The sequence below is a fragment of the Martes martes genome, assembly GCF_963455335.1.
Source record: "Martes martes genome assembly, chromosome: 7".
NCBI lineage: Eukaryota > Metazoa > Chordata > Mammalia > Carnivora > Mustelidae > Martes > Martes martes.
Genome location: NC_137894.1, coordinates 63,023,147 through 63,049,326, shown reverse-complemented (window position 1 = coordinate 63,049,326; position 26,180 = coordinate 63,023,147). Strand labels below are relative to the sequence as shown.

General features: G+C 39.8%; 1 protein-coding gene across 2 annotated transcripts in view; it reads right to left on the bottom strand.

The window, feature by feature from the left end:
* GOLM2 (golgi membrane protein 2) overlaps window positions 1–25,823 on the bottom strand; it is a 106,504-nt gene extending 80,681 nt beyond the window's left edge. For both annotated transcript variants that reach the window (XM_080807884.1, XM_080807885.1), the window contains exon 1: window positions 25,189–25,823. In XM_080807884.1, coding sequence (XP_080664010.1) covers window positions 25,189–25,515 — 327 coding nt within the window. In that variant the 5' untranslated portion in view covers window positions 25,516–25,823. The remainder of the gene's footprint in view (window positions 1–25,188) is intronic.
* Between the last annotated feature and the right edge of the window lie 357 nt (window positions 25,824–26,180).

Here is a 26,180-nt window from a genome sequence, read left to right as displayed (position 1 = left end):
AAAGATGCAAGCATTTTTTAAGTGCCGAGGAGCAAGAAGAGACAGAGAAGTTGAATATAAGAGGGAGACTGGATTAATAATATTACAAGGTCTTTGTAAAGGTGGAGGGAATTAAATCCAGAAAACAGGTACAGAGGCTGGTCCTAGAGAAAGTAGGAACTTTTTTTTTTTAACCCCAACAAGGAGGGAAAACATATGGTTAGAGAAGTAGGTATGCCTACAGATTTGGTAAAAAAAATTTATCAGTTCCTGTCCAATTCTTGGTCAAAAAGGAGACAAGATCATCTGCTGGGCTGTAGGAAGGGAAAGAGGAATTTAAATGGGAGAAAGAAGGTGGGGAAGGCTTGAGGAGGGTCGAAGTTTGAAAGCTATTGGAATAGATAAGGCTGTCTAGAGAGTATTGTAATTTGTAACGGCTGCTGAAAACCCATTTGGGGCAGCTGAACATAAATTTCTACAAGTACCAGTCTGGTTATATGCTCTTCTCCAGCTATGCTTGAAATAGACATGTACAAGAGAGAATAATGGCATGTACAAGAGAGAAACTAAACTGAAACAACCGACCACGGAATCTTAGCTGCATAGGTAGGAAGAATGAACAAGTCTGCTGGAAAAGAAGGAAAGGATAAGTGGTCCAGGTGAAGCTGAAAAACAAATATAGTCCATCGGCAGTTCTAATATTCTTTTTTTTCTTTAAAGATTTTATTTATTCACCCATTTGGGGGGTGGGGGGAGTGCACAAGCAAGCGGGAAGAGGGGCAGAGGAAGAGGGAAAGAATTCCAAGCAGACTCAATGCTGAGTGTGGACCCCAACAAGGGGCTCAATCTTACAACTGGGAGATTATGACCTGGGCCAAAACTGAGAGTCAGACACTCCACCAACTGACGAACCACCCAGGCACCCCCAATTTCTTTTTGATATATTCTCCCAAGAATATGCAAGTCTGAAGTTCACAAACTTTAATTTTTTTTTAATTAAGTAAACTCTACATGCAACATGGGGCTCAAACTCACAATCCCAAGATCAAGGGTTGCATAAATATGAGCAAAATGACATGAACCACTCCCAAATATAAGAAATTATAAGGAGCATAATTCATCACTCTCTCATTCTACCATAGCAACTGATGTTTCAGATGGGGGCTGTTCCGCCTGCCTAGTTCCTAGAATGAGGAAGATGTAGAGCAGTACCTTCAGTCAAACCACAAAGAGCATGTTGAGTGAGTGATAATTTTTTTAAAGATTTATTTATTTATTTTGAGGAGAGAGAGAAAGTGTGCACCAGTGGGGCAAGGGGCACAGGGAGAGATTCTTTCAAGCAAACTCCCTGTTGATAGAGGAGCCCCAAGCAGGGCTTGATCCCACAACCCATGAGATCACAACCTGAGCTGAAACCAAGAGTCAAATGCTTAACCAGCTGATTTTTTAAGTAGGCTCCACACCCAATGTGGGGCTAGAACTCACAACCCTGAGACTGAGCTGCATGCTCTACCAGTTGAGCCAGCCAGGTACCCCAAGTCAGTGATAAATTTTAAGCCACATAAGATGATACAGATGGAGGACTAAGAAACAGAAAGGAGAGGAGAGGTCGGTAGGGAAAGAAAGGCATACTTTAAGGTATGAGAGGAAGAGTCTCCTCCCCATCTGCCATTTCCAGTTCATAAAGCATTTCTACTTACACACCTCACTAATCCTTAAAACTTAAAATATAAAAAATAAAAAGAGTTTTTCCACAAACTAGCAACCCTTCTCAGCTTCCACACTACCTTCAGTCTTTTGGTTCTCCTGCCTCTTCCCTCTCTTCATCTTATTAACCAGCCCATTAGTGCCTAGAACTGCATGCATTCACACTCCACACAAGCTTTCACCAAGTCCAGCCAATTCTTCTTTTGCAATTTCTCTCAGATCTGACCCTTAATTCTATGTTCATGGCAACCACCTTAATCTACAAGGACTATTTTCATCTAGCTGAACTAGAACAGAACCTCTGTAAGAGCAGAGATCTTATTCGATTGGTCACCCCTTATCCCCTGGCACAATTCAGGCACTCGACATTGTGACAGAATAAATAAATGAAGAAATCTAACCTATCACCAGTCTTTTTCCCACTTTTATCTATTTCCATATGGTAGTGACAAACATCTTGGCAAAAACTTGTTTTCCATAAAAATCTTTCTTCTAGTTGAAATCCAATAATAGAATACTATTACCCATAGTGTGAAATCTAAAACTCTTCTACCAAGCATTTACTGCCTTCCAAAAGGTGGGAACCACTTTATCCATTTATCAAAAATGATCTCCTTGACATAGTCAAGCTAGTTTTAACCATCTCTAATTTAAACTACTTTTTCCTATGTCCATGGTTCATCAGAATGCCCTTTCCTTTCCTTTTTACTACTATAAATTAAAAACCAAGACTTAAGCTGATTCTACAATATCATAATGTTAATTTCTATAACTAAGAATTTCATTATATTCACTATTCCCATCCTTCCAACATGTTCCCCATTTTTTATGCTATTAGGCCCTAGTCATAACATCCACTTCCAGGTCCCCTCTAACTCAGTCATATCCCAGCCACCTCCTACCAAGACTACCCAACACCATTGTCAAATTCCCTTTTAGGTTTTAAGTGTGCATTTAATTTCTTCTTATGTTAATTTATTCAACATATATTTATTGAGCAGCTATTTCACGCAAGTCACTGTTCTAAGCACTAGGGATATAGCAGATCACAACAAAAGACAAAAATCTCTGCTCTTGTAGAAGATTATAATATTTAATGTATAAGGTTATTTATAATAAACAAAGGAGTCTTACAATAGCACAGAAAGTGGTAAGTGCTGTGGAGAAAATACATTAGAGATGGAAAAGGGGGGAAGGCCTTAACAAAAACCTGTCATTTAAATGAAAACTTTTAAGAATGAGAGTTACCATGAAGCTACGTGGGGAAAGTGGGTCCAGGACAGAAGGTATAGCCAGTATAACAGTGTAAAAGCATCATCACAGGAAAATGACTGATACGTCAAAGAACTGATCAAAACAGCCAGCATGGTGTGAATGAAATGAGCAACAAGGCTAGTAAGAGGTCAGAGAAATGTAAGGGAAGCAGAGGGTCTAGGGCCTGTGGACCACTGGAAAGACTTGGGACTTTTTCTGCAATTGACATGAAAGCCACTGGAGCATCTTAGGCAAGTAAGGAATATAACCTAACTGGCATTTTAACATAGTGTTATGTTAAAAACAGATTGAAGTAGGAGCAAGGAACAAGAAGAAAGCAATCTAGTTAAGCTATCACCAATAATTTAGGCAAGAGATGGTGACAATTTAGATCAGAGTGGTAGTAAAGGAGGTAGAGAGAAGTGTCTGGATGCTGGATTTATTTGGAAGCTAAGCCAACGAGATTTGCTGACAAACTGGATGTGGGGCTAAGAAAGGGTCAAGAATGACTCCAGAGCTTCTGGCCTGAGAAACTGATAGGAAGGAGTTGCCATTAACTGAGCTAGGAAAAACTGTGCATAGAAGTTTTGAGGTAGGGGAAAGATCTAGGAAAAACTGAGCTAGGAAAAACTATGCATAGAAGTTTTGAGGAAGGGGAAAGATCAGGAATTTGGCTTTAGACTGGTTACGTCCAAAACCATATATGCCATCCAGGAGAAGATGATGAGTAGAGAGTTAAATACCAAGGCTGGAACTTAGAACAGTCTGGGTTAGAGATATAAATTTGGAAATCATCAGTATATAAATGGTATTAAAAGAGGTGGCAGGGTGAGCTCTCTAAAGGACTACATGTAGATAAAGAAGAGGTTCAAGGACTAAGCCTTGGAGTATTCTATTTGAGGAGGAACCAGAAAAACAGAATGAGAAGGAATGACTAGTGAGGTGGAAAGAAAGCAGTATTTCCTGTAAGCCCAAATGAAGAACATGGTTCAAGGAAGAAGAGGAAGTAAACAACTGTATCAAATGCTGCTCATAGGTGAAGTAAAATGATGACTAAGACCTGACAACTGGATTTAGCCAAAACTCAAATACTGGACCACAGTTGGTATGATGAGGGCAAAAGCCTGATTAGAGTGTATTTAAGGGAATATGTTGTTGTTTTCAGAATAAGCTACCAGACTTACTTCCAGCAATAATCCTTCTACAACCTCCTTAGCAGAAGACCAAAACTGGGTTTCAGCCTCACTTTCTATGAAAGTTATCTCAAGTGATCATACTCATTACTTCCAAATAAAAATAAAAAAAAAACTGATGGTGGTGGAGTCAGCCCTTAGTTTTCTGATACTAATTCCCCAGAAGTCATTGTACTAGAAAGCTCACTTCAGTCCTCAGCACCTTGAGTGAGTATATGTCCTAGATTTTCTAAAGGTTCCAATTTAATATAATTTCCTTCTGTTGATGAAAGAGACTCCTTATATGTGCAATAAAACATGTAATTTCATGCCACAGTAATAGATTTTTTTTTTAAGATTTTATTTATTTATTTGACAGACAGAGATCACGAGGCAGAGCAGCAGGCAGAGAGAGAGGAGGAAGCAGGCTCTCCGCTGAGCAGAGAGCCCAATATGGGGATCGATCCCAGGACCCTGAGACCATGACCTGAGCCGAAGGCAGAGGCTTTAACCCACTGAGCCACCCAGGCACCCCCACAGTAATAGCTTTTAAATTTTTTTTCTCAAATCAAGAAAATTCTCTTTCAGCTAGGGGCTGGGGAAGGGAAAAAAGAGAGCTTTGTTCAAGGGGTACAGTGTTTCAGTTTTGAAGATGAAAAGGTTCTAGAGATCTGTTGCACAACAATATGCATATTGCTAACATGACTGTACACTTAACAATGGTTAAGATGGTCAATTTTATGTTATGCAGTTTTTCTCCATAGTTTTTTTTTTTTTTTTTTCTTTTTCAGACATGATGTCCTGATTTTCAATTTGGAAAATACAGACATTATGCTGTTAACTCAAATCTCGAATTGAAAGCATTCCAGGAACCGTTAACGTTTGAGAAATAAATGGAATATTAACTCAATATTAACTCAAATGGATCAAAAACCTAAACTTAAGAGCTAAAACTATAAAACTCTTAGAAGAAAATACAGGGGGAAATCTTCATGACCTCTGATTTGGGAATGGTTTCTTAACTATGACACCAAAAGCAAAGTCAACAAAAGAAATGGATGAAACTGGATTCCATCAAAATTAAAAACTTTTGTGCATCAAAGGATATTATCAACAGAGTGAAAAAACAACATACTGAAGGGAGAAAATATCTGCAAATCATCTATCTGAAAAGGTTTTTTTTTAAAGACTTTATTTTATTTATCTGTCAGAGAGAGGGAGCGCACAGCAGAAAAAGCAGCAGGCAGAGAGAGAACCAGGCTCCCTGCTGAGCAAGGAGCCTGGTGCGGGGCTCCATACCAGGTCCTCGGGATCATGTCCTGAGCCGAAGGCAGCGGCTTAACAGACTGAGCCACCCGGGTATCCCTGAAAAGGGTTTAACATCTAGAGTAAATAAAGAACTCCTACAACTTAGCAAAAACCAAATAATCCAATTAAAAACGGGCAAAAGACTTGAACAGATCTTTCTCCAAAGATAAAAATGACAAGAAGCACATAAAAAAATATTCAACATCGTTTAAGAGAAATGCAAATACGATGGGGTATCTCTTCATACCCAGTACAATGGCTATTATTAAAAACAAAACAAACAAACATGTTGATGAGGATAAAAGGAAACTGGAACCCCTGTACATTGCTGGTAAGATGTAGAATTGTGCAGGCACTGTGAAAAACAGTTTGGTGCTTCCTCAAAACGTTAAACATAGAATTACCATATGATTCAGCAATTCCACTCCTAGGTAAATATCCAAAAGAACTAAAAACAGATTCAAAGAGATACTTCTACATCAATGTTCAAAGTAGTAGTAGTATTCACAATAGCCAAAAGGTGGAAACAAATCAAGTGTTCAGCAACAGATAAATGCATAAACAGAATGATATATATATACAGAGAGAAAAAGATGGTAATGTTACTCAGCCATAAAGAGGAATTAAGTTTTGATACATGCCACAACATGGGTAAACCCTGAAAACACTATGCTAAGTGAAATAAGCTAACAGAAATGGACAAATATGGTATGATTCCAGTTGTATGAAGAATCTGGAATAGACAAATTCATAGAGACTAAAGTAAAATAGAAGTTATCTGGGGCTGGTTTATGGGAATAGTTATTGCCTAACGGGTACAGAGTTTTTGTTTGAAATGATAAAAACAGTTCTAGAAATAGATCGTGGCAATGGTTATTTGTCATCATTAATGTACTTAATGCCATTAAATTATAAACGTAAAAATGGTTAAAACAGGGGCCCCTGGGTGGCTCACTTATTAAGCGTCTGCCTTTGGCTCGGGTCATGATCCCAGGGTCCTAGGATCCAGCCTCGCACTGGGCCCCCTGCCCAGCAGGAAACCTGTTACTCCCTCTCCTTCTCCCTCTCCCACTACCCCTGCTTGTGTTCCCTCTCTCACAGTCTCTCTCTCTCTCTCTCTCCCTGTCAAATAAATAAATAAATAAATAACATCTTTTAAAATAATGGTTAAAATAGAAAAATTTTTTTAAAGAGGGAGGAGGGGAGGGACAGAGGGAGAGAGAGAATCTGAAGCAGGCTCCATGCCCAGCATGAAGCCCAATGTGGGGCTCAATCTCAGAACCCTGAGATCATGACCTGAGCCAAAATCAAGAGCTGGATGTTTGGGGTACCTGAGTGGCTCACTCGGTTAAGTGTCTGCGTTCAACTCAGGTCATGATCCCAGAGGGCCTGCTTCTCCCTCTCCCTCTGCCTGCCACTCTCCCTGCTCTCTCTCTCTCTCTGTCAAATAAATGAAATAAAATCTTAAAAAAAAAAAAGGTGACGCCTAACCAACTGGGCCACCCAAGCACTCCTAAGATCCTAAAATAATAAATTTTATGTTAAGTATATTTTACCACCACAACAAAAAAAATGATGATAAAGTCTGACCCTAAATAGCTTTATTTCCAGCCACAAATTCCCTTCCTTTTCACCACCCTGCATGCCACTCTCCTACTGAACTGCCTCACCTGTGAAGGTACAGCAGACTTTCAATCTTTCCTGGCTTCACTTATGTTTCTTTGGCTTTACCCCTTTCTAAGTTTGGTGAACTACTCTTCATTCATCAGGATTCATTCTTCAGTGAATCCTTTCCTTCTTGACTTCCTGAAGCAGTTAGTTTTTCCTTTGTACTCTCAAATCCCTTCGTAAATAGTTCTACTGTAGCATTTAAAAAATGCATTATGGATTATTGCATTTGGATTATTGCATTACTGCATATGGATTATTTCTTGATGCGTATCTCTTCAATTACATTGAGTTCCTTAAGAACAAGTACTGAATCTTACCATCTTTCTATGCCTAGCACCGAGCCCATGGTAGACACTCAACTTTCCCAAATAAATGACTTATGTATATATCATGCTTTGAAAAAATCAGAAAGTACTATGTCAGGAAAAGGACTTATTTATTTTACTCTTTGTGAATTTATTCAAGTTAGCTTCCAGTTTACAAAACAAGTCCCTGAAGATATGCAATATATAATAATTTTTTTCTTTATACTCCCACTAAATTAATCCCAAGGTTTTCTTCTATTCTTTTAGATGCTAAATTAAACCAGAAAAGTATTTTGGGGTTTTTACAGGAACAAAATACTAATCTAAATGTACTAGCATACATTACAAAGAGAAGATACATTCTGTCTAGAAAGAAAATTAGTTAATAATGAGTAGTTTTACATCAGACAATTTTGACCATGCCTTCCAGAAAAGTAGTGTAATCAGGTATATGGATATCTATGGTAGCCTTAGCACATATTTATGCACGCTTTGAGAGCCAGTGCAAACTACTCAATCAATCACCAAATATTTACTTATTTAAGTATTATACCTATAGGGTACAATACCAAATATGTACATGTTTACATGCTTTAGACTAGATTTTTATAGTCAAGAAATTCATAATATAAAGTTGGAAGACACAGAAAAAAAAGATGCAAAAAAAAAGGACATGCCGTATAAACATGCAGATCTGGTCACTCATTAAACAATTATTTATTAAGTGGGTATAAGCCAGATACTCTAAACACAGCAGATAAAAAGAAATGGACCCTGCCCTCAAGAACCTTAAACATTTATTAAGTAATGTTATGCCAAGAACTGTGTAAATACACAGATGAACAGAATATACAGCCATGCCTGGCTTACAGTCTAGATATGGAGAGACAATTACAATAAACAAATATGGCGATTAACACTGACAACTCTTTCTCAAAACTCTTTTCCCTTGGCCTCCATGACACACAGTATCCGGGGTTTTTCGTTCCTTTCTGTCTGGCTAATCATTCTCAATCATTTAAACCTGTTCCTCCTCTACTAAACCTTTATCTGCTGCAAAGCTCTGCACTATATATGCATGTCCCTCTATAGCCTACCATTCCTATGATTTTAACAACCATAACAGATTTAAATCTGTCCCTAACCCATCGTTTCTACTGAGTTCCAGAAGTGTATTTCCAATACCTACTTGATATTTCATAGATTCCTCAAACGCAACTTACCTAAATTTGTACTTTTCTCAAACTAACTTCTAATCTAAGGTTCCTACCTCAGGTCATAGCACCACCATCAGCTGGGCTGCACAAAGCAGTATCAAGGGATTCATCTTTGAATCCCCATCACACATCAAATGTATTATAAAATCTTAATTGTATAAAAGCAGGACAGCTCCTCATTGTTGGAATTTGCTCCTGCAATACAGAACATCTACCATTCCTACCTCAATGTCTAAATGCCATTAATGCTCCCCTGTCATTAATACTAATAAAAATGCTCCCTAAGGCTAGTACTGACCAGGCTAAGAATTGCACTATGCTTAGCTGAAGACTCCATTATCTCTTATCTGCACTACTAAAAAAAAATTTTAAATAAAAACCTTGATTATTTTCCTTACATCTATTTTTTTCTTCCCTCCAATCAACTCTCTATTCTGCAGCCAGAATAAATGTTTTAAGCTTAATCTGATCAAGTAATAACTCAAAATCCACAATGTTTCTGGACTTAGGGGAAAGTATTTAGTCCTTCACCATTAAATATAACGTTAGTGGGGCACCTGTGTGGCTCAGTGGGTTAAAGCCTCTGCCTTTGGCTCAGGTCATGATCCCAGGGTCCTGGGATCGAGCCCTGCATCGGGAATCTCTGCTCAGCAGGGAGTCTGCTTCCCCCTCTCTCTGCCTGCCTCTCTGCCTACTTGTGATCTCTGTCTGTCAAATAAATAAATAAATAAAATCTTTAAAAAAAAATATATATATATATATAACATTAGCTGTTGGGGGTTTGATAGATACCCTTTATGAATCTGAAGAAGTTTCCTTTCATTCCTATTTTGCTAAGAGTTTCCTATCATAAATGGGTATTAAATTTTGTCAAATGCATTTTCTCCAAGGATATCCAATCTCACCAATTCTATCTAACATTGTATTAGAGGTTCTAGCCTTTGTAGTAAGGCAAGGAAAAATAAAAATCACGCAACTGAAAAGGGGAGAGGGGCACCCAGGTGCCTCAGTCGGTTAAGCATCCATCTCTTGATTTCGGCTCAGGTTGTGATCTCAGGGTTGTGATATCAAGCCCTGCATCAAGCTCCACACTAGATGTGAGGACTGCTTAAGATTCTCTATCTCTCCCTCTCCCTCTGTCCCATCCCTTCCCCCTCTCTTAAAAAAAAAAAAAAAAGGAATTATATGCAGATGACACGATGATACACTAAAGAATTCCAAATTCTAAGCAGGCTTAGAATTTAATGAGTATTGTGGCTTTTTACTGGTAGAATTAAATTAAATTAAATTAATTACTGGTAGAATTTAATGAGTATTGTGGCTTTTTACTGGTAGATTCCTTAGAATTCCTTGGATTCCATTAATACTAGAATGAGCTCTAATGCACAGAAATAATCAATATACAAAAATTAATTGCATTTCTATGCAAAGAACAAGTAAAATAAAAGATATAATTTCATTTTTGATAGCATCAAGTACACAGAATACTTAGAAATAAATGTAGTAAAATATGCAGGAGCGCTAAATACTAAAAATTATAAAACGCTGCTGCAAGAATTTAAAGAAGGCTAAAAAACAGAGAAACACCACATACATGGATTGAAATATTCTATCTTATTAAGATTCAATTCACTCCAAATTGATTTCTAGATTTACTATGAGCTGAATTGTGTGCCCAAAAAGATATGTTGAAGTCCTAACCTCCCTGTACCTGTGAATGACCCTTACTTGGAAAGAGAGCCACTGTAGATGTAATCAAGTTAAAACAGAGTCATATTGGATTAAGGCAGAGTTTAATCCAATTTGGCCAGTATCTTTAGAAGAAGAGAAAACAGAATTAGGGAAGAAAACACCATGTGAAGAGACAAAGATACATAGACATATTGGGAAGACAGCTATAGAAGACGCAGACACAGACCAAAGTTCTGCTGCCATAAGCCAAAGAACACCTGATGCTATCAGAAGCTAGAAGAATCTTACCCCTAGAGGCTCCACTGGGAATATGATGCTGACAACACCTTAATTTTGGACTTCCGGTCTCCAAAACTGTAAGATAACAAGTTTTGGAGTTTTTTTTAAAGTTTCTGAGTTTGGGTGTTTTTTTTTTTTTTTTTTAAGATTGATTTATTTATTTTAGAAGACAGAGAAAGAGAAAGACTGAAAGTGGGGTAGGGGCAGAGGGAGAGACTCTTCAAGCAGACTCCTTGCTAAGTATAGATTCCCCTATGGGGCTTGATCCCACCACCCATGAGATCATGACCTGAATCCAAACAAAGAGTTGGAGGCACTCAGGTAGCCCAAGTTTCTGTTGTTTTAGGCCATTCAGTTTGTGGTGCTTTGTTATAGTCCTAAGCAACTAATACACATAGTGAATACTCTAAAGTTATTTAATTTGTTGGTGAGATACTGCTCTTATATAACATCACATAATATATTTTATATATATAATTTTACATTTTCTCTTTTTAAAAAAGATTTATTTATTTATTTATTTATTTGAGGGAGTGGGCGCACACATGAAAGAGACAGGGCAGGGGTAGAGGGAAAGAATTGTTGAAGAGACTCCCCACTAAGCATTGAGCCCAGTGCGGGGTTTGATGTCATGGCCTGAGCCGAAACCAAGAGTCAGTGGCTTAAGCAACTGAGCCACGCAGGTGCCCCTAATTTTATATACTTATAAACATACATATAAAATACTGTGTGGCAACACAGTTTACTGGAAAGAGCAAGCGTTGTCGTAATCAAAGACCTGAGTTTAGAATTCTGCCTTACCTCTTAAGCCTGTTTCTTCATTCATAAAATGAGAAGAATAATGAAATAAAATATGCTAACACCTGTCCAGTCCAGAGTTTGACATTCAGTATTGTTAGTTCCTTTTTTTCCTGGGTATATTGGTATAGTTAGTCTTGTACTGTTCTCTTTAAGCCTGAATATATCAATTAAACTGACAAAAAAATATATTGAGCACCTACTCTATACTAAAAAGATCTTTGAAACCTGTCCCCATTTTTCTTCTTTGTCTCCCTTTATTTTCGTATTTCTCCACTTTCTTTTGCTTCCATATTAAGGAACAGTGATCCCCAGGAGGTTCCAAGGAGATCATAAATTGATCCTTGAAAAATGATGGCTACGTTGGGTGCCTGGATGGCTCAGTTAAGTGTCTGCCTTGATCCAGGCTTCCTGCTCAGTGGGGACTCTGCTTTCTCCCTCTCTTTCTGCCCCTCCCCTCAAATTGGGTATGCATGCTCTCTCTCTCAAACAAATAAAAAAATCTTAAAAAAAAAAAAAAAAAAGAAACAAAGAAAGAAAAGAAAACTGATGGCTACGATTTAGTTATGCAGAGAAAAGGTAAAAGGACATTCAAGGAGCTTCCTTCCACCTGCTTGATAGAGGAAGAGAAACAATCCTTAATTGTGTGGTATGATACCTGTCCTCTGAGTAATAAGGAGAACTTTGTAGATTGTGACTTCACTAAGCAAGAAGAACTAATTTTTTGTGGCTTAAGACCTAAATTTCCCCCATTTTAGCTTCTTCCTTGGATGAAAATTAGTATTTCCTTTGACTGAAAGTCCAAGGTTCCCTTTAGACACAGCTAGCTAGGTATGCAGTAATTCCAGCTTCCCCCACTGCCTCAAGGTTCTCTTTCTGATCCCTAAATAACTTTATCTAACTTTCCTGCCATTATTTCTTCCTGGCCAGGTAGGTCCTCCTTTGAACAATGTTGCCTGTTACCTTCCATGTCTGATTCTTTGTCTCTGGCAAACTAGGTCCTTCCCATAAGGATGAATTCAAACCTTATCTACAGGAAGCCTTTTCTATTTAATATAAAATGATATATTTGCACCTTATAATTTCAATCCTATATATATAATTTAAATTCACCTCGGGGCAAAACTGTTTCTCATTAGATGATTAACAGAAACCTCATCAACTAACATTTTTCACTCTTAAACTTGACCCTACTTAGCTTTTTTTTTTCTTTTTAAAGATTTTATTTATTTATTTGACAGACAGAGATCACAAGTAGGCAGAGAGGCAAGCAGAGAGAGAGGGAGAAGCAGGCTCCCCGCTGAGCAGAGAGCCCGATGTGGGGCTTGATCCCAGGACCCTGGGATCATGACCTGAGCCGAAGGCAGAGGCTTTAACCCACTGAGCCACCCAGGTGCCCCCCTACTTAGCATTTTGTACTGATCTGCCCTGCCCTTCCTTCCTTCTTCAAATTTTTATCCCTTGGCTTTAATAACACCTACTCCTCTCTCATCATATCTGTCTCCTATTGAATGTTTATATATCCTGTGCTTCCATCTTTAACCCTAATTTCATTACTTTATTCATCAAATACATTTGAGTTTCTATTTTGGAGCAGTACCTATGCTATATACTATGGTTGCAGCAGTGAATCAGAGAATGAGAGCAAATACAGTATACATGATTATAGAGTTTACAATTGAGCAGAGAATATGAAGGGGAGACCTAACCCAATTTAAGAGTTTTGGGGAAGACATTCTTGAGAAAGAGAGTTTTAGCTGAGTCCTAAAAAAGATGAGGTTTTAGTGAGGTAAAGAAAAAGAGAGAGGTCTGGAGAAATAAGAAGCTTGGAAAAGATGAGAAGAGAGTTCCAAATGGAGGACACTTCATGTTTCAAAGCAAGAAGAGGAAAAACCATGGAGTGTTAGAGGATATAAAAGTTCAGTAGTGCAGAGGAGGGAACCAAAGGGAGAATAATAATATCTGATGCTGGACTGCAAGGCTAGAGTCAGAGTGTGAAAAGATCTGTAAGCTATGTTTAGGGCAATAGGAAGGAATTGACTGGCTTCTTCATCTCCTTTTATGACATGCTTAATTTTTATTTTTAAATAACTTCATTGATATATAATTTACGTACAACAGACCGCATTTATTTACAGCATTCAATTTAATGACTTTTGATAGCTTTATGCATTTGTGTAACCACTATTGCAATCAAGATAGCGAACATTTTTACCACCCCCTCAAAGTTTCCTTTCTGTCCCTTTGTTATCCCTTCCTCTATCTCTGGCCTCAGGTGACAACAATTCTGTTTTCTATTACTATAGATTAGTTTCCTTTTTCCAGAAAACTATATAAATGGAATCCTAACTATGTACTGTTTTAGTTGGGCTTCTTTTACCCAGCACAATGGTTTTTGGATTCATCTATGTTGTTGGGTGTATCAGTAATTCATTCTTTTTTATTGTTGTGAAATATTCTACTCTACAGATTTATCACATTTTGTTTATCCATTCGCCTGTTGATAGACATTTGGGTTTTTCCAGTTTGGGGCTTTTGTGAATATAGCTGCTATGGATGTCTGTGTATAAATTTTTTTGTTGTGGTCATGTGTTTTTATTTTTCAGTAAAAACCTAGGAGTGGAATGGCTGGGTCATATGATAGATATATATTTAACTTTATAAGAAACTGCTAAGCAGTTTTCCAAAATGTTTATACCATTTTATACTCCCACCAGTAATACATGAGAACTCTAGTTTCTCTACTCCACACTGACACTCAGTATTTTAAGTCTTTTTATGATAGTCATTTTAATGGCTCTGTACCAGTGCCCCATTGTGGTTTTAATCTGCATTTACCTGATGACTAATGATATTGAGCATCTTTTCACGTGCTCATTTGCCATTCAGTCTTCTCTGATGAAGTGTCTTTTCAAATCCTTGGCTCATTTTCAAAAATTAGATTGTCTTATTTATTTATTTTCATTAAAATATAGTTGACACAAAATGTTACATTAGTTTCAGGTATACAACATAATGATGGGACAACTCTATATATTACACTACGCTCATCACAGGTGTAGCTACCATCTGTCACCAAACAATGGTATTGCACTACCACTGACTATACTCCTTATGCTGTAATTTTATCTCTGTGACTTACTCATTCCATAACTGGAAGCCTGTACCTCCTAATCCTCTTTACCCATTTTCTCCATGGGTTATCTTCTTATTACTGAGTTTTAGAAAGCTTTTATATATTCTGTACCGTGAATATTTCTCCCAATCTATGTCTCACTTTCTTTTAAAAAGTAGTGTTTTTTGAGTTTTTAATTTTGAAAGTCCAATTTATCAATATTTTTCTTTATGGCTCATGCTTTTTGCGTCCTCAAAAATCCATTCATATCCTAAATTGCAAATATTTTCCCTTGTGTTATCTTCTAGAAGATTGTTTCACCTTTTACACTTAGGTTTGTGATTTATTTCAAGTTAATTCTGTTGTTGTTATTGTTTAAATATTTTATGTATTTATTTAACAGAAAGAAAGCGATAGCACAAGCAGGGGGAGCAGCAGAGGGAGAGGGAGAAGCAGACCCCTCACTGAGCAGGGAGCCCAAGGCGGGGTTCCATTCCATGACCCTAGGATCATGACCTGAGCCAAAGGCAGACGCTTAACTGATAGAGCCACCCAGGCGCCCCAAGTTAATTTTGCACATGCTATAAGGTGGCAGTTAAAAATAAAAAATATTGAAATTGTTTCAATATATTGAATTGTTTCAATATTTTTGGTAGAAAAGACTTTTCTCTCTTTCTTTTCTCCATTACAGCTTTTTTTTTTTTTTTTTTTTGGTAAATTGCTTTGGCTATTCTAGGTTATTTGCACTTCCAGATACTTTTTTGAATCAGTTTGTCAGTTTCGATAATAAAAAAGCCTACTGGAGTTTTTATTGAATCTTGTATTAGTCTTTTCCTAGGGCTGTTGTAACGAAGTGCCACAAACTCAGTGGTACCTAAAACTTAAAACAAATGAAATTTATTCTCTCTCAGTTCTGGAGGCTAAAAGTTCAAAATTACGAGGGCCATGCTCTCTCTCTGAAGGCTCTAGGGCAAGACCCCTCCTTGCCTCTTTCTTAGCTTCTAAGTGGTTGCTAGCAATCCCTGTCATCCCCTGGCATGCAGATGCATCACTCCAGTCAAGGCATCCATTGTCTCATGCTTTTCTTTCCTGTGTGTCTTTGTGTAACCACGTCCAAACGTCCTCTTATAAGGATACAAGACAGTGGATCAGGGTCCATACTAATCCAGTAACCCATAACACTTTGTATCAGCACTAAGGACTATTAAGAACTCATAGGAAAGATTTACAATATGGTCCTTCCTCATGGAATTTAAACTTTTTTTGAGAAGACAACATTAACATATAAGAAGCTACTAGTGAAAAATGAAAAAGAAAACAAATTAGTGTGGTTCATATTCTAAGTGTAAATAGTATATAAGGAAGGAAAAGCATGCTCTGGGGCAGAATTCCTGGACATAGAAAAAAAAAAAAAAAACTGGGTAAAGGGGAGCCTGGCTGGCTCAGTTGGTTAAGAGACTGTCTTCCGCTCAGGTCATGATCCCAGGATCCTGGTATCAAGCCCCACCTCGGGCTTTCTGCTCAGCCAGGAGCCTCCTTCTCCCTCTGCCTCTGCTGCTCCCCCTGCTCATGTTCTCTCTCTCACCCCTGTCAAATAAATAAAATCTTTTTTTTAAGCTGGGTAAAAGATGGATAAAATATGTATACAGAACAGAGGTAAGACACTAAGAGTCAAACACCAGGAACAAAAGTACAAAACAGTAATTAACATGACACAGAGAGGCAGGTGGAAACAAAAGGAAACAAAATAACATGTCTGGATCACAGTTTGAGTCAGGAGATCATGGGAGCCAAAGGTCACTCAAGCCACTCCATGGAAGACCTTAAAAGTTAGACATCAGAACTAATGCAGTGAAACAGCCACTCAATATAAGTTTTGAGGAAGATCAGATTTGCTTTAGGGGTAGGAACCGACTGAAAGAAATACAGACCTGGGCAAGGAGACTAGCTAGGAAGCTACTGCTGTTTCCGTTCCAGTCAATTCTCTATTCTGCAACCAGGAAGATGTTTTTTAACACAGTCTGATCAAGGAACACCTCTGATGCTAGGTATCAAAGATGACACCATAAATTTTTTTTAAATTTTTTTAAAATGTATTTATTTGATAAAGAGCACAAGTAGGCAGAGAGGCAGGCAGAGAGAGAGGGGAAGCAGGCTCCCCACTGAGCAGAGAGCCCGATGCGGGGCTCGATCCTGGGACCCTGGGATCATGACCTGAGCCGAAGGCAGAGGCTTTAACCCACTAAGCCACCCAGGTGCCCCGACACCAAAATTTCTAACCTCAGTCTTTTTTTTTTTTTTAAGATTTTATTTATTTATTTGACAGACAGAGATCACAAGCAGGCAGAGAGGCAGGCAGAGAGAGAGGAGGAAGCAGGCTCCCCACTGAGCAGAGAGCCCGATGTGGGGCTCGATCCCAGGACCCTGGGATCATGACCTGAGCAGAAGGCAGAGGCTTTAACCCACTGAGCCATCCAGGCGCCCCATCTAACCTCAGTCTTTTTTTTTTTTTTTTTAAAGATTTTATTTTTATTTATTTGACAGAGAGAGAGACCACAAGTAGGCAGAGAGGCAGGCAGAGAGAGAGAGAGGGGGAAGCAGGCTCCCCGCTGAGCAGAGAGCCCGATGCGGGGCTTGATCCCAGGACCCTGGGATCATGACCTGAACCGAAGGCAGAGGCTTTAACCCACTGAGCCATCCAGGCGCCCCTAACCTCAGTCTTAATAATGGTTGCATGGCCAAGAAAATACGAAAGTGATACAGTTTGGAGAAGAGGTATGAATTTTGTATGGTTTATGAATAATTTGAGGTAGCAATTAAATTACAGCTAGAATTTGGCCAGATTATGACTGATGAGGCAGAGGCCAAGGCAGGAATTATCATGTGCAGCATATTACAAGAACTGTAGAAGGCTGATCCTCAAATCACAGAGGAACTGGCAGGCTCCAGGGCAGTCAGCTAAGAAAAATATGGGAGGAGTCAATGAAACCTAATTAAATATGGACCAGGAAATGGGGGAGGAAAAAAAAAAGTCAAACAACCAGGGGCAATGGGTGAGGCCAGTAGGCTGGAGGTGGGATCAGTTCTAGGCAAGAACTCTCTACATCCTGGGAAGAAGACAGGATGTAGCTATGGAATAATAGCTAGTATAACACTTACTGAACCAATCTATCTATCTGTTGATCTTTCTATCTTTTTTTCTCACTCTCTCTTTCTTTCTTTCTTAATATATGGTATGCATTATTCTGAACATGTTAATAAATTTATTCATTTAAACTTTATAAGAAAAAGAGGTAACCATTATTATCCTCATTTTACAGATGAGGAAAGTGAGTGAGAGAGAAATCACTTGCCCAAAGTTACACATATAACTAAATGGCAGCACCAGGATTTGAGTCCACAGCAATAAATATCCACTGTGTGCCAAGGTTTTATGCGCACGTGCGTGCACACACACACACACACACACTGAGCATATTTGGGGGGAAAAAAGGTAATATGCTTCCCATCCTCCTTTCTGGCACATAATTTTTTCCCTATTTAACCACAGGTATATACTGCCTCAGGGAAGACTGTGGTTGTTAAAGGCAAAAGAGATTATTTATTGTTCAGCTCCAAACCTCAAAACTGACTTTTTTGTGTGGTTTTTTTTTTTTTTTTGCATTTGTAATAACGCAACAATTTGGGGGAGTACATTCTAACAGCTCCTTTTAATTTGCAAGAACCTGACTTGGCTCATGTGGACCACACAGCTTTAATATAAGATACACATAGGAAGAATTCAAGGTCAGATAAGAGAAATACCCTATACGCGGGAAACAGAAGGACAGTCCTTTCTGACGCAAAGGGGAAAGAAAGGTATTGTGCGTATCATAGATTCCCCTTCTGATGGGCTGAACTGTGTTCCCCCTAAAATCCACATATTGAAGTCTCAAACCCCAGTACCTCAGAATGTAACCTATTTGGAAATAAGGTCTTTAAAGAGGTGATTAAGTTAAAATGAGGCCATTAGCATGGGGCCCTTATCCATTAGGACTCGTGTCCTTATAAGAAAAGGAAGAGACGCTAAGGATTTGTGTGCAAAGCAGGTCAGGCAGGGAGGGAGGACCACAACCATGTGATAACAAAGTTGCAAGAGGGCAGCCATCTGCAAACCAAGGAGAGAGGCTCCAGAAGGAACAAATCTGCGGTACTTCAACCTTGGATTTCTAGTCTCCAGAACTGTGAGAACATAAAATTTCTGTTGTTTTCAGCCATCCAGTCTGCAGTATTTTGCATGGGAGTCCTAGCAAACTAACAGAACCCTCTGGGGAAACTCCTTTAGAGGATGGCAAAAAATAAGATAAATATGGGGGAATCCCACAGAAATGGGCCTTGTTTCTTACCTTCCCAGACAACTTATGCTCTCTTAAGTTATTTCTGTGTTCTAACAGCTCAGATAACAGAGGTAACAGATTGAAAATGGCAGGACAGTACAATAAGTTGGAAGACGTCCGATATCACCTTTCTGATTCCTTTGGAGCTGGGATTTCTGGACTCCCAAAGCTACCCTGACAGTAGCACACCTAGCACCTAGATCTTCGTCTCTAGTACCATTTTTCAATGAAAGAAACCAAGTCTTCTTGGAGAAATTGCTGATTCGAGGACTAGGGCAGGAAATCTACAAGGTAAACCTGGAGCATCTTTTATTGCCAGAAAGTAAGGAAGGGGCATGTCACAGCAATGGGTATTATATCAAAGGGATGCAGGAAGCAACTCAAAGAGCTCCCAATGGTCAAACTTGGAACAATTTGAGCAAAAAAATAAAGTGACATTGGATTATAACCTGAAGTATAAAATAAATATCCATGAGTCCATACTAATATAAATAAATGACTAAATAAATTAATTAATTAAGGAAAAAGAGACAAAGGTCCATGCAGAAGGTTTTCAAATAATTTATACAAATACTTTGACCTTAAGGAGGTAAGGGTATAACTCCCACCATTCATTTTAAGTGTGGGCTGCACATAGTAACCTCCTTCCAAAGAGTACAGTATGGAAAAAGAGGAAAAAAAGAGTAACTTTATGGGAGAGAAACAGGACAAACACTACTTCAAGCCAGGTGATCAAGGTTAACATCAACAGTGAGAAGTCATTTTGAGAGATGTACTACTAAAATGATGTGATAAAAATGACACTTTACCTCTGTGGTCTTCTTCCCAAATACCATAATAACCATAATCCTAATCTAATCCTTAGAAGAGCATCAGACAAAACTCAACTGAGGGATACCTGACCAGTACTCCTCAAAACTGCCAAGGTCATCAAAAACAAAGCCTGAAAAACTGTCACAACCAAAAGGAGCCTACGGAGACATGAGGCTAAATGTAATGTGGTACTCTGGATGGGATCCTAGAACAGAAAAAGGATGTTAGGGAAAAAATGAGGAAACTGGAATAAAGTATGGACTTTAGTTAATAACAATGTATCAACAGGGGTTCATTAATTATGACAAATGTACCATACTAATGTAAGATGTTAATAATGAAACGAGGTGTGGGGTATATGGAAACTCTCTGTACTTTTTTTTTTAAAGATTTTATTTATTTATTTAATAGAGAGAGAGATCACAAGTAGGCAGAGGGGCAGGCAGAGAGGGGGAAGCAGGCTTCCCACTGAGCAGAGAGCCCGATGTGGGGCTTGATCCCAGGACCCTGAGATCATGACCTGAGCTGAAGGCAGAGGCTTAACCCACTGAGCCACCCAGGTGCCCTTTCTGTACTATCTTTGCAGGAATTTCATGTATCTATAATTGTTGTAAAATAAAAGTTTATTTATTTTTTTTTTTAAAGATTTTATTTATTTATTTGAGAGACAGAGCACGAGCAGAGGGAGTGGCAGAGGGAGCAGCAGACTCCCTGCCTAGCAAGGAGCCAGATGCCGGGCTCCATCCTAGGATGCCAGGATCATGACCTAAGCCAAAGGCAGACGCTTATTAACCAACTGAGCCACCTAGGTGCCCTATTTAATTTTTTTAAAGATTTGTTTATTTATTCCAGACAGAGACAGAGACAGAGAGAGAGAGTGGTGAGCGGGGAGAAGGACAGAGGCAGAGGGGGAACAGACCTCTACTGAGCGTGAAGCCTGAAGAGGGGGCCCCACCCCATCACTCTGAGAGGCCCAGAGTTCATGACCGCAGCTGAAACCAAGAGTAGGCTGCTCAACAAACTGAACCATGCAGGCGCCTCTAAAAGTTTATTTAAAAAAAGAAAAGAAAAAGCCTGAGCAAGAACTGCCTTGCCAACACCCCCTACACATGCATACTAACTAAAGCAACTGAGCAGGGCAAAGGGATTTTTGGTGTGAAACATCCATTGGAAGGAGGTGGGCATATAGGGCGTGATGCCTCCATAGGATCATGGTCTCCAAAAGACTATAAAAGAAATGCCTCATCAGGCACCCAAACACCACTGTTGATACTTATGAAAAAGACTCTAGAAGACCCCCAAAATGACATGCAATTCTGAGGTCACTGCCCACACTGCCCTGGGAACATACAAAACTTAACCTACACTTCAGACTACCATGACAATAAGAATGTTACTAGAACACCTTAGGATGCAGTTAAGGAAATCTCAATTTGACTGACTTAAAACAATAGGAAAATTTTTTATCTCAAGTAACAAGTGCCAATTATTCTATTACAATATTCTACCCTATAACCTTCAGTGCCTCAGCCATTCCTCAGGTTAACTCTCCTGGCACTCTTGACCTTTCCATTTCAGGTATCACATGCAGAAGAAACATCTGACAGAAGAAGAGCCCATCTCTTCAAGTGATATTCTTGTTTTTTTTGTTTTGGGATTTTTTTTTTTTAAGATTTTATTTATTTATTTATTTATTTGAGAGGGAGAGAGCACAAGCTGAGTGAGGGGCAGAGGGAGAAACAGGCTCCCCGCTGAGCAGGGAGCCAGAAGCAGGGCTCCATCTCAGGACCCCAGGATCAAGACCTGACCTGAAGGCAGACGCTCAACCAACTGAGCCAGCCAGGCGCTTAAGTGAGACTCTTTTGAAGAGCACTTGTCAGGAATTTTGCAGAATGTCACTCAGTATGAATCTGTCTGATGCTTTCTCATGATTAGACTGGGGATTTTAGATTTGGGGTAAGAATATTTTAGAATGTCATTCTTTAAGGAGCAAGAAAAACTTCCCCTCACAACTCACCAGCCACATCAAAAGCCCCTCATTAAATTAATCACTAGGAAGAAAAATGAAATTACTATAATCAGTTTAGATCTATCAGGACTTAGCCCTGAGTCACAAGGGAAGGATATATATCAGACAAAATAGGGCTGGTCTGCAAAAATGAAGTGGGGTGTGAGTGGACACTGAGCAGGCCACCACCAGTGTCTATAGGTAAAAATCCTAAAAGGCAGAGCCTCTATTCAAGAGACTACATTAAATGAACAAGTCATTTTAAAATGAACGAGATACTTTTCTTTGACTAATTTACTTCTTCCTCCAACACTATCACCACCCAGAGCAATTTTTACATCAGTTATAGAAAATAATAAAGCTTTAGGGCTTTGTTTTTTCTACAGTCTGATTTGTAATGTGTCAAGTTTGATATTTCCATATATGTGATCTCAGATCTGTACAATACATAGGTAGGTATTATGATCCCCATTTTACAGATGAGGAAATGAACCCAAAGTAGTTAAATAAATTGCCCAACATCACATAGCTAGAAACTGAGTTACAATTCTAAACTATATTGCAGTCTTCAAAACTTGAAATGTTTTCTAAGCTACCATACACTTCCCCAGATATATATAAAGGAAACACCTCCAAGAGAACTTTCACCTATAGCTCATTTAGACCAAAACTACCCTATTAGCGGCTCAAAGCCCCCTCAACCCCAAGAACAAACATGCACAAACACTCCAACAAAGTTGCTGTAGCTAGCTCAAAATATGGAACTGACATACAAGTGAGAGATTTAGATGCGTGAGCCAGCTGCATAAATTTTCGAAACAAAAGTAGTTAAGACACCTACGGTAATATTACCCAAACTACTGTGCTTCGCTGGATTTTTCTGTACCATGCTAACAAGTAGGCCATGAAAATAGTAATCTGTGATCACTGAGAGATTAGGTTAAACAAAATTAAATAGGCTTATTTACCAAGAGAGCCTTTATATGCTAGCAGGCATTATGAACTCCAAGAAGAGTATATTCTACTTATAATGTTTAACATTTCCCTCCAAAATAGTTTTCCTTTTTAATCCTGACCACTTATAAACAATTCTTAGGAGAGTATTCTGTTTAACACCATTTTGAGAAACACTATTCTACAGGGAAAGCAAAGGCCCAAGAACAGAGTCCATTATTAGGGACCTGGAAGAAACACAGTGAAGAAGGTAGGAAGCAATCTGGAGAGTTCATTATTATAGAAGCAAGAAAGGAGATGGCTTCTAAAAAGAGTCAACAGAACCAGACTACTGAGAGATTAAATAGATGGATAATAAAAAAAATTTTTGGATTGGATTAGGAAAACTGTCACTTGTGACCTTTAAGAGAACAGCTTCAGAAAAGGGGAGGAAAGAAGGCTGGCAAGCATAATAAAAAAAGATCAGGATGGAAATGATAAAAGAAGTAGATGAAGGGGCGCCTGGGTGGCTCAGTGGGTTAAGCCTCTGCCTTCAGCTCAGGTCATGATCTCAGGGTCCTGGGATCGAGCCCCGCATCAGGCTCTCTGCTCAGCAGGGAGCCTGCTTCCCTTCCTCTCTCTCTCTGCCTGTCTCTCTGCCTGCTTGTGATCTTGCTCTCTCTGTCAAATAAATAAATAAAATATTTAAAAAAAAAAAAAAAGAAGTAGATGAAGCATTTCTAGACCACCAATAACTATAGGTTAGCAGTGAAAGGAAAAAAAAAAAAAAAGAGAAATTGGTGGGGCGCCTGGGTGGCTCAGTCCGTTAAGCGTCTTTCTTCATCTTGGTTGTAATCCTGGGGTCTGAGATCCAGCCCTGCATACTGCTCCCAGCTTTGAGGAGCCTGCTTCTCCCTCTCCCTCTGCTGCTCCCCCCGCTTGTGCTCTCTCTCTGTCAAATAAATGTATAAAATCTTTAAAAAAAAAGAAAGAAAGAAAGAAAAAGACATCCTTAAGTGAAAATGACTCTTAAAAAAAAAAAGAAATTAGTTGGCTGGAAAAAGGCAGTATATAGTAGAATGAAAAAAAATTTGGAATGGGGGACACCTGTACCTGGTTGAAGGTAAAAGGGAAAACATGCTGAAACATAATCACAGACCAGTAGTTGGAAGAAATGGAACAGAGTACAATGACTAGAAAAAACTTATCTTTCCTCTTAGATTGGAGAGAATTTGAAGAGCAATGCCTAGCCAAGTCTAACGACCTTATTTTAATACTCCAAAATTTCACAGATTTCTGCATACTCCACCCAAGAGAATTTTTCAGTCTTTATAGTTCAGTGTGTAGCATGTATATAAATTTGATGATATGTTGTTCCTCTCAGAGGACGTCTGTGTTATGGGCAAAAGAAGAGGGTTATAGAGCAGCAGTTACCTGAGGGCCCCAATCTGCATGAAGTAAGTCAGGTGGAAGAGGATGAAAAGAAGGAAGCTGGAGCTCCAATTTATAATGACTTGGTACATATGATTTTGACATACAAAATAAAAACTTACAATAACAATAGGATCACAAAAAAAATGTGAAGATTACCATAGAAGTGTCCAGAAAAAAGGCATCTATTTAGCCTACCCAGAAATTTTCACAACTCTACTGTACCAACAGAAGTTGCATAAGTCATAAATTAATAATGTAACTCCAATATGCTGGTGAGTGAGAAAAAAGACTACTCAGTAGCAGGTCTAGTTACAGTCCAACCTCAAACTTTTTAAACTTAAACTTTGTATGGCTTTCCACACCAACCCTAAGAGCCACTTAAGCATAAAAATTTTCATGTTTATTTCTCTCAACAACGACACTAACATGAGATTCTGTTGCTTAGAACATAATTATAGATTCTACCTTTTTGGCTAATTTCACTAACAATTCAAATTGAGTACATAATTTTGTATTAACTATGTCCAAATCACAATTGTGGCTCATATGTGGCTCCAGAGCCCATTTACTATAACCCTTTGATCACAAAAAATGTAGTAACATCTGATTCTTCAACTACTTAACATACCAACCTACACAGTTTAAGAAAAGTCATAACTGCTTAAAAAATATGTAAGAACAGGAGTTAGAGGTTTCTTTCTTTAATTAACTTCTTTAATTAAAGAAATTAATATTGATCTGTATGCACGGAATAAGGATAAGGCAACAATACCAACACCAAATCTGGCAATCTCCAGACTGGTGTCTGTGTAAACCTAAGGCTGCCACATAGGCCAGATGACTACTACTGCCAGCTCAGCAGCTGAGCCTGGAGAAAAGGCGGCATCCACACACAGGCCACTCTAGAAAACCAGAACTTACGGCCAGTTTCGTCTGGCAGAGACTGGAGAATGTGGCAGTGATAAACCGGGAAAAGTCCGACAGAAACAGGGTTGTTGACGGTAAGGGGAGCCTCCAGGGCTGCGGTCCTGGAAGGCAAAAAGCAGCCGCGGCGGGCTAACACCCCTCCCCCCCACCAACCCCGGGGTTGAAACTATGGGGTTTGAAAGGAGAGGGCTCGTCCTTACCTTGTCATCCTCGCATCTTTTCCCCAGGCCCTCCCTAGCCTGCAGCCGGCTGCTGAGGCGGCCGTAGTCGGCCTCCTTCTGGTCGATCTGTTTCTTGTGCGAGTCCACCAAGAGCAGGAGGTCGGAATTGCGCTTCTCCAGGCGCCCGCGGGCCACCTCGGTGCGCTGGACCTGACCCTGCAGCTCCGCCACCTCCTCCTGAAGCAGGACGTGGCGGGAGGAGATACTCCAGTAGTTGAAGGCGAGAACCGCGATCACCACCAGCAGCACCACCAACACGAAGGAGGGCAGGCGGCCGGCCCGCCGGTTAGCTCCAAAACCCACCATGGGGTCGAACTAGGCTGTGCCCGGGGGCCTGGGCGCCGACACCTGCGGGCAGAAGCTCAGGCCTCAGAAGCTGAGTTGCCTGGGGGACGCGGCCCCAGGGCCGGCCGAAGGAGGAGGCGGGCCAATCTGCCAGCCGGCGATCCGGAGAAGGGGGCGGGGCCGCAAGCCGCAGGCCCCTCCCCGCCCCCCCTCCTCAAATCCGGCCAAAGCGCGTTCCCTAGGCTTTGAAAACGACCCGCACCAGCCGGGTGGAAGCAGGAGAACCCAGCTGCCCGCACCCGGAGCCCAACACCTCAGAGTTGGGGGGCGGGGAAAGGTGCCGGAAGGAGGCGGATTTAACTCTGGCTCCGCCCATTGGCTGGGTCCGGGTCGCTTAGGGGGCCATTGCCTAGTTTCCGCCGACGCCCCCTCTTCTCGCGAGATAGTGAGTTTCTCTCGCCCTTTGCATTCTTATCTCGCGAGTGTTATCGCTGTTGGGTAGTGTTGTGTTAATTTTGGCGCTTTGTGTTGGCTCTTGGAACGGAGTTCCGGTCGGTTCAGTTTTTGCGCTCTCGGTTCCTTTGACCCAGGGTTTAGAGAGTGTCAGCCCTACCGTGGTCCTAGTGAGAGTTTTTGTCTTCGAAGACATCTGCGGCTGCGACCGCTTTGTAGTGAAAACCGTAGGT